The 10,000-nt window shown below is 39.1% G+C and overlaps 2 protein-coding genes across 4 annotated transcripts in view; both read right to left on the bottom strand.

The window, feature by feature from the left end:
- Positions 1-599, bottom strand: part of LOC113641402 (protein FAM83F-like) — an 11,081-nt gene extending 10,482 nt beyond the window's left edge. Inside the window, exon 1 of one of the 3 annotated variants that reach the window (XM_047801095.1) lies at positions 1-599. This exon is cut by the window's left edge and continues 42 nt beyond it. In XM_047801095.1, the coding sequence (XP_047657051.1) occupies positions 1-435 (435 nt within the window). In that variant the 5' untranslated portion in view covers positions 436-599. The other 2 variants (XM_047801094.1, XM_027144060.2) reach the window with 2 other exon arrangements.
- A 206-nt stretch (positions 600-805) lies between these two features.
- Positions 806-10,000, bottom strand: part of LOC113641404 (growth factor receptor-bound protein 2-like) — a 9,294-nt gene continuing 99 nt past the window's right edge. Inside the window, exons 1-9 of the mRNA XM_047801096.1 lie at positions 9,962-10,000; positions 4,840-4,923; positions 4,420-4,571; positions 3,970-4,061; positions 3,555-3,674; positions 2,283-2,472; positions 2,115-2,186; positions 1,869-1,982; positions 806-1,478 (exon numbers count right to left, since the gene is read on the bottom strand). The exon at positions 9,962-10,000 is cut by the window's right edge and continues 99 nt beyond it. Coding sequence (XP_047657052.1) covers positions 1,302-1,478; positions 1,869-1,982; positions 2,115-2,186; positions 2,283-2,472; positions 3,555-3,674; positions 3,970-4,061; positions 4,420-4,497 — 843 coding nt within the window. The 5' untranslated portion in view covers positions 4,498-4,571; positions 4,840-4,923; positions 9,962-10,000 and the 3' untranslated portion in view covers positions 806-1,301. The remainder of the gene's footprint in view (positions 1,479-1,868; positions 1,983-2,114; positions 2,187-2,282; positions 2,473-3,554; positions 3,675-3,969; positions 4,062-4,419; positions 4,572-4,839; positions 4,924-9,961) is intronic.

Below are 10,000 nucleotides of genomic sequence, written 5' to 3'. Positions count from 1 at the left end.
GTGAGGGCTGCTCTCTTTGGGTGGATGTGTGTAAACCGACACGCGCGTGACTCCCCGGTAAAAGCCGGCGGAGGTCCATCCCAGCTCGAGCTCCGGTACCTCGGTGTCCGACACTGTGGGCCAGTAGGTGGAGTGAACTCCCGAGTCCGAGCTCAGGGGTGAACGCGGTGCTCGTGTCTCGGAGCGGAGCTCGTTGTCGGGATCGGGATCGTCGTAAGACTGGAACGTGTCCCGGATCCATTTCACTTCGCGCGCGGACAGAAAGTCTTTGATGTTGTCCTCGCGGAGCCGCAGCTTGAACGCACCGTCTCCGTTCCGCAGGAGATGTTCGAGGGCCGCGCGCTGCTCCTCACTGTAATAAAACTCCGGCTTGGACTCGGGAACTTTCACGTTAACGTGTTCTTCATCCATGCAGATGAGCTGCGAGTCCGCCATGACACCGTGTCACTGCTCCTCAGCGCAGTGTCCTCCTACCTGTGGGGTAATAAAGTGCCCACCTACCTGTGGGGTAATAAAGTGCCCTCCTACCTACCGAGTCCCGCACTGTAGCCCTGGAAACTCAGGACACTTCCGCTAAGATTATATGGGAAAAACAGGGGGAGGCGTTTTGGGGTGTTTCCGGGGGCGGGGTTACAGCACCTGGTGTCCGTTATGTAACTCACTTGTGACGTCACAAAGCGTCCTGAACCGACTCCAGGATGTTGAGGAAAATGATTTTACTTTAAAACTCAACAATAACTAAGTGATTATTACAGAGTAATGACACAGAAGCTGCAGCACACAAGCAACAAGAACAACTCAACACTTCTTTTGTAATGGTTTTATTACAGCAAAATATTAAAGAAATATAATAATAATAATAATAATAATAATAATAATAATAATAATTATGGGTTCATATAATAGATTACAGTAAAGACTGTTGGAGTTTAATTTGATAAAAAACAACCATAAGAAGAAAGTTTAGAAAAGAAAAAACACAGGGTTATTGGTTCTTTAACACACTCAGGGTTATTGGTTCTTTAACACACTCGGGGTTCTTTGTGTGTCCAGGAGCAGGACTGAGGAACAGTGATGTACAGTAGATTAGTGACGCAGAGAGAAATTAGGAGAATAAAAGCACCTTCTCGTCCTGTCCGTGTGTCGGATCAGGAGTGAGACGGAATCGTACCAAGAATTCACACTAAATCATGATTCTGAAATTAATCCAATCATTATCTTGTCCTCGTAATCAGTGATGAAAGGAAAAGAGCTTTCTTAAAGTGTAAAAGCATCGCAGAAGGACCGCTTCACCGAGTGGTTTACATCTGAGACGTGTAGTTAGCAGGGAAAAGTCCGACGTTACCACGCAGACGTCCTTTCCACCACGATGCATCGGAACGATCCAGAACCTCAATTACGTCACCGGCGTTGAAGCCCAACTCATCCTCTTCCTCTGCGATGAAGTCATACAGAGCCTGTACCTGTGCAGTTGGTCTCTGTCATAACACACACACACACACAGATACTGATGAGATAATAAAAGTAAATAATCAAATAAGTTTGTGTGTGTGTGTGTGTGTGTGTGTGTGTGTGTGTGTGTGTGTGTTTAATTTTTAAAGTGACGTGACATACAGTTAAGTACGGTGACCCAGACTCAGAATTTGTTCTCTGCATTTAACTCATCCAAAGCGCACACACACAGTAGTGAACACACACACACCGTGAACACACACCCGGAGCAGTGGGCAGCCATTTTTATGCTGCGGTGCCCGGGGAGCAGTTGGGGGGTTTGGTGTGTGTGTGTGTGTGTGTGTGTGTGTGTGTGTGTGTGTGTGTGTGTGTGTGTGTGAGTTTGTGTGTGTGTGTGTGTGTGTGTGTGTGTGTACCGGTGCAGGTAGGATGTCAGAATGACGCCTGGGTGTTGGTAGGGTGTTTACAGGACTGTTTTTTCCTGCAGAACCCATACTGTGACTTCTCTCCTCCATACTGCACTGTTTATTCTGACAATAAACACAATTTTACAACATTAACACATTATTTCACTGTTGTGTGTGTGTGTGTGTGTGTGTGTGTGTGTGTGTGTGTGTGTGTGTGTGTGTGTGTGTGTGAGACACAGAGAGAGAGAGATTTACAGGCTGAGTGTGAGTTTGCTCAGTCGGTCTGCGGTGTGCTGAAGGTTGGGGTCGGTTGTTGTCTTTCTTTACCTGAAAAAATAAATAATAAGAAGAATCACTGAATCTGTGTGTGTGTGTGTGTGTGTGTGTGTGTGTGTGTGTGTGTGTGTGTGTGTGTGTGTTTACAGGATGAGGTGCTGGGACTCTGGGTTCCTCTCCAGTTCCGTCTCTCAGGAAGATCTCTTTCTGCTTGGAGATGGATGATGTTTTGTAAAAGTCCACCAGCTTGTTGAGGGACATGAACTTTTCAGTCCACAGGTAATATTGTCCTTTTTTGTCCTTCAACACTTTAAAATGTTGCACATCAACTTCATGTCTGAGAGCAGAAAAAGACACAAAAAGATAATGAAGAGCAAAACACACACACACACACACACACACACACGCACACACACAGACACGCACACACACACGCACGCACAAGCTCACGCACACACATTGTATCCTCATTAACATGCACATAAGTGTAGCGTCAGTCCTCACTCCCTCTGCTGGTGCTCAGCTGCATTGCACCCTGATCAGTACAGCATCAGCGTGAAGGTCGATCTAACTAACACGTTCTCAATACTTTTGTGCAGCCAAATTAAGACTTTTCTGCTAATCCAAGCCTCTCCACCCCACATGTTTTATTCCACATGTACATTTAGGATGACTGGAGCACTTTGTCCTGTCAGTAACATGTTCATTTAAACACTGACTGTATGAACACACTGTAGAGCTCCACAGATGATGGTGAGGAACAAGTGAAGACAGATGGATGGAGCAAACAGAGAGGAGAGCAGAGATACATTCTTTAACCATGTGTGTTAGAGAGCTGACAAATAAAATAGTATCTTAATTTTTATTTTATATTTATATACTTTTATTTAGACAATAGCATAAATTAGATTAGATTTCATCTTAAAGCGAATCAGTCATGCGAATCAGTGAATCAGTTGAGCGAATCAGTGAATCATTCGAGCGAATCAGTCATACGAATCAGCGAATCAGTCGAGCGAATCAGTCGAGTGTTTTACTCTTTATCCACACTTTAGGGAACACACACGAAACACTGGTGAGATGTGTGTAATTCACACGATTCCTCTAGCATGAGATAGAATTCTTCAGTTTGTTCCTGTTGAGGAATCTTTTTAAGTGGACTGTGTGAGAAAGAACGGAAGGAAGACAAAAAAGAAGTACTGAAAGTTCTGATTCTCGGCTGATACTAATAATGTAGTTCCTGTGTGTGACGGAGTTCTGAATAGAGTTCTAAAAAAAAACATTATGACCATCATCAGACTGAGGAACCACTAAGGAACCTAATCAGCTCAGCAAGTTTTGTGTGGTTTTGATGGTGTGGTTATTGAGGTTGTGTGTGTGTGTGTGTGTGTGTGTGTGTGTGTGTGTTCTGGTTCAGACCTGACAGAGATGGAGAAATCTCCAGGTGAGCTCTGACTGCCGCGGATCAGGAAGGCTCCCACCTCTCGAGACTTGAGCAGTTCTTCTGCAGTGCTGCGGCCTGCGTTCTCCTGGAACCAACTACACACAAACACTCTGATAATAAAGAGGGATGACAGAGCATACACACACACTCACACACACACACACACACACACACACATTCACACACACACACTCACACACAGACACACACACACACATACACACACATTCACACACACATTCAAACACACATTCAGACACGCACAAACCTACACACACACACACACACACACACACACACACACACACACACATATTCACACACACATAGATCATGAAAATATAGATCATGTATAAGGAAAGGTTCTGATGAGCATGTAGAGGAACGTACCTGGGGATCTGTCTGTCCACATAGTTTTTTGGAATAAATCCTTCGTGTCCGTGCATTTCTGCTTTTAACCAGTCGTCTTGAGAGCCGATGATCTGCACACAGATGCAGGGTTAAACCTACACGCGTGTGTGTGTGTGTGTGTGTGTGTACATGTAATCCCTTTACAGAAAAAAAATCAATAATTCAGGGTTCTCAGCTCCTAAAACCTCTACATACATCGACATCTTAACCGGAAGCTCAACTGAAGAACCTCAGTGTGTTCTAAGTTCTAAAGATGTTCATTTCCATTTGGAGACATCAGACCAGCCTCAGTGTAATTTAGAATATGAAAGATTTCTTTAAGGGGTTTTAAGTGGTTGAAGGTTCTTGGTATTCTGTCTGAAGCACTGTTATTGGGTCCTACACAGAACCTTTGGGAGTGTTCTAGTGTTAGCAGTGCAGCATCTCTACCTTCAGGATGTCTCCTTTACGAAAGCTGAGCTCGTCTTCAGCCGTGGCACTGAAGTCAAACTTTCCTCGTGCCTCCATGGCTACAGAGTGAGGGGACCAGGGGAGAATGGAGCAAGACACACACACACACACACACACACACACACACACACCTGGTGCAGAGACATATACAGTAGCTGTGGTTACTGTGACGTTCATGCATGAACACATGTCAAATGTCACCTTAAAATAAACCTAAATGCCAGCAGTCACGTGCTGAAGTATTTGATAGTCAGTGTTTTTCTGTACTGAACACTGAGCTGAGGTGTTGATCCTCTCCTAACACCATGCTAGACTCTGAAGGTGTTAATTCATTTTCTCAGACTGCAGCACAGCTGTAGCTTTGAACATATGAGTGAACGTGTGAGTGAAGGTTCTTACGTTTCTGGTGTTGATCTGGTGATGAATTGATGCAGAAATCAGCCGTGAGCCGTCAGTGGAACCTACAGAACATTATTAAACCACCTGCAGAACAGAGGAGGAGGAGGAGGAAGAGGAGGAGGAGGAGGAAACCTCGTTATAAACACACTTTAACACCCTCAGTACTACAAATTAGACTCAGATCTCAGAGGTTCTTTAGTGGTACTCCGGGGAAACCATTACTTGTTCCTCGAAGAACTCTATTAGAGAACATTGACCTTTCCGTGTAGAACGTTTAGTTTTAAAGGCTTAAATAATTCTCCACTGGATCCTTAAAGAACATTTAAAGTTCAGGGCCCATTTTCATAAATATCCTAATAGTGATCTCAGTGAGATCCTAATTTAGGACGAATAGCTTTTATCTTTATTGGGATCTTCCCTTTAACTTTAAGCGGAAACGCCAACATTTCTCTAAGAGGAACTCTTTACACTAAGAAGCTTTACGAACACATTCCCTCATTCAAAGACATTAAGCGGTTCTTTGCTTGTACGTCTTGTTTGTAAGTGAAAAGTGAGCTGGAAGTTGACGGAGATAAACTGGAGTCCTGAGTCGTAGTGAAATTCTGCTTGACTCATGTGTTGGTGTGTGAGCTGAGAGCTGAGCTTATCGTACAGGAAACACAACCTGAGCTTGTAAAGTGCGACGTGAAGCGTGTCCTGTGTCCCCACGAGAGCCACGAGTAATTAAGATCATCCCGTCCGCCTGATCCGCACAAAGGAAGCAGAGCAAGAATCACTGATTCAATTACAACCAGTTCCTGAGTCTTTTACAGAATTTGTGTCTTTCTGTGTCTCTGATTCTAAAATCCCAAAATGATCTGAATCGTTTTTCCTTTCAGTGACTTTTATTTCTGTTTTGTTTCGTTTAGTCTTTTTGCTCTCTGCTGTTGCTGTTGTGTGGTTAGAATAATGAGGCGATCTGAATAATGATCTGAAATCCCCCCAGACCCCAAAATAATAAAGTGTGTGTGTGTGTGTGTGTGTGTGTGTGTGTGTGTGTGTACTTCCTCTGTCTCTACTCAAACTCATCACTTTAAAGTTACTATTTCTCTTTAATATTTGCAGAAACTTCCTCCTGGAATACGGAGATAAGGTCTGAACGATGTGGAACGCTGCTGTACGCGTCCCGGTGATCGAGCCGTTACTATAGAAACTGTGCTGTATTAAAATGAGCTCATTAATATAAACCTGTTGTTCATGTTACTGCTGGAACACTTGTGCTATAATGTGTATTACACAAACTTCCAGATTAATACGTTTAATACGTTTACAATACGTTTATAGACAGACGTCGTTATGAGAAGCTCATTAGCACTAGTCTGTATTTACGCAGGATTGAGAAGGTTATTAACGTTTTTCTTTTTCATAATGACTTTGAAGGATGGATTTTTTTTTGTTCATTATAACTGTTCGCTTTCTTTCAGAAAGATGGAACGAAATATTTGAGAAAGTTGAATGTCAGGAAATTGGGGCTGAGAGTGGAAATGGAAAGAGTTCTGGTGGAATGTGGAAAACAGCGCTGCAGCTCGCTGCGTTAGAGGCAGTGATGATGAACACTGTGATGATACGAGAGATTACACAACTACAGCTTTAGTGTTCTGTACAGAGGGATATTAGATTAGAGTGACACAGTAATGTGACAGATGTGTACAAACAAACCACTCACAAAGAAAGAAGGTATTCACTATATACTGTACTGTACTGTACTGTACTATACACTGTACTATACACCATACACTGTACTATACACTATACTATACACTATACACTATACACTATACTATACACTATACACTACACTATACTATACACTATACACTATACTATACACTATATACTATACTATACACTATATAATGTACTGTACTGTACTGTACTATACACCATACACTGTACTATACACTATACTATACACTATATACTATACTATACACTATACACTATACTATACACTATATACTGTACTGTACTGTACTGTACTATACACCATACACTGTACTATACACTATACTATACACTATACTATACACTATACTATACACTATATACTATACTATACACTATACACTATACTATACACTATACACTACACTATACACTACACTATACTATACACTATACACTATACTATACACTATATACTATACTATACACTATACACTATACTATACACTATACACTACACTATACACTACACTATACTATACACTATACACTATACTATACACTATATACTATACTATACACTATATACTGTACTGTACTGTACTGTACTATACACCATACACTGTACTATACACTATACTATACACTATACTATACACTATACACTATATACTATACTATACACTATACACTATACACTATACTATACACTATACACTACACTATACACTACACTATACTATACACTATACACTATACACTATACTATACACTATATACTATACTGTACTGTACTGTACACCGTACTATATTGTACTATACTGTACTATACACTATACACTATACTATACACTATACACTACACTATACACTACACTATACTATACACTATACACTATACAATATACTATACACTATACACTATACTATACACTACACTACACTATACTATACACTATACACTATACACTATACACTACACTATACTATACACTATACAATACACTATACACTATACTATACTATACATTATACTATACACTATACACTACACTATACTATACACTACACTATACACTATACTATACACTATACTATACACTATACACTATACACTACACTATACACTATACACTATACACTACACTATACACTATACTATACACTATACTATACACTATACACTACACTATACAATACACTATACACTACACTATACTATACACTATACACAATACTATACATTATACACTATACAATACACTATACACTATACTATAGACTATACTATACACTATGCACTATACTATAGACTATACACTATACAATACACACTACACTATACTATACACTATACACACTACACTATACTATACATTATAATATATAATACTCTACACACTACACTATACTATACATTATAATATATAATACTCTACACACTACACTATACTATACACAATACTATACATTATACACTATACACTACACTATACTATACACTACACACTATACTATACACTATGCACTATACTATAGACTATACTATACACTATACACTATACACTACACTATACTATACACTACACACTATACTATAGACTATACACTATACAATACACACTACACTATACATTATAATATATAATACTCTACACACTACACTATACTATACATTATAATATATAATACTCTACACACTACACTATACTATACATTATAATATATAATACTCTACACACTACACTATACTATACACTATACACTATACACTACACTATACTATACACTACACACTATACTATAGACTATACACTATACAATACACACTACACTATACTATACATTATAATATATAATACTCTACACACTACACTATACTATACACAATACTATACATTATACACTATACACTACACTATACTATACACTACACACTATACTATACACTATGCACTATACTATAGACTATACTATACACTATACACTATACACTACACTATACTATACACTACACACTATACTATAGACTATACACTATACAATACACACTACACTATACATTATAATATATAATACTCTACACACTACACTATACTATACATTATAATATATAATACTCTACACACTACACTATACTATACATTATAATATATAATACTCTACACACTACAATCTACTATACATTATAATATAATACTCTACACACTACACTATACTATACACTATACACTATACACTACACTATACTATACACTACACACTATACTATAGACTATACACTATACAATACACACTACACTATACTATACATTATAATATATAATACTCTACACACTACACTATACTATACATTATAATATATAATACTCTACACACTACACTATACTATACACTATACACTATACACACTACACTATACTATACATTATAATATATAATACTCTACACACTACACTATACTATACATTATAATATATAATACTCTACACACTACACTATACTATACATTATAATATATAATACTCTACACACTACACTATACTATACATTATAATATATAATACTCTACACACTACACTATACTATACATTATAATATATAATACTCTACACACTACACTATACCAATGCTATACTCTATTCTGAACATTATATTAACAATAATCCACAACTGAACTGAGCAGTATACAGAATCCTAGCAGTATACAACACAATTCACCAGCATTATACATTTAAGCCCCACTATACTCCGCCCCACTATACTTTACCCCACTGTACTCTACATCGCTACACCCCACTATACTCCACCCTACACCCCACTATACTCCACCCTACACCCCACTATAATCCACCCTACACCCCACTATACTCCACCCTACACCCCACTATAATCCACCCTACACCACCACACCCCACTATACTCCACCCTACCCCACCACACCCCACTATACTCTACCCCACCCCACCCCACTATAAGCCACCACACCCCACTACACAATACAGCACGGTTATACATCACCACAATATCACACTGTATCCTGTACATCATATTAATCGAAATTTTCTCTGCTCACGAGTTGGTTCCTAACTCTCATTTTTGTACACAACATGTAACCCACATTACACACATTACACACACTGAACACTACACACATACTGAACAGCCCTTTCACTTTAAAAACAAAAGCTTTGAGTTGAAGTCACACATCCTTATTTGTGTTTCTACCCCATATTAATGAGCTGTGACACAGCGCGCGCTCCCCAACTCAGTCCGGATACAATACCAAAAGTGCATTACAGCCAAACTCCACACACTAAACACACACTAAACACACACTAAACACACACTCATCTGTTCAGCACTTACGCAGAAAAATAATGAATAAATTTAAAGATATATAAAATCTGATTATTACCCTGCTTTACCACTCTCATCTCTGTCCGCGCGCGCGAGG

Source organism: Tachysurus fulvidraco, chromosome 15, assembly GCF_022655615.1.
Source record: "Tachysurus fulvidraco isolate hzauxx_2018 chromosome 15, HZAU_PFXX_2.0, whole genome shotgun sequence".
Classification (NCBI taxonomy): Eukaryota; Metazoa; Chordata; class Actinopteri; order Siluriformes; family Bagridae; genus Tachysurus; species Tachysurus fulvidraco.
The sequence above is the reverse complement of the archived record's forward strand: the minus strand, read 5'-3'. Positions and strand labels throughout refer to the sequence as shown.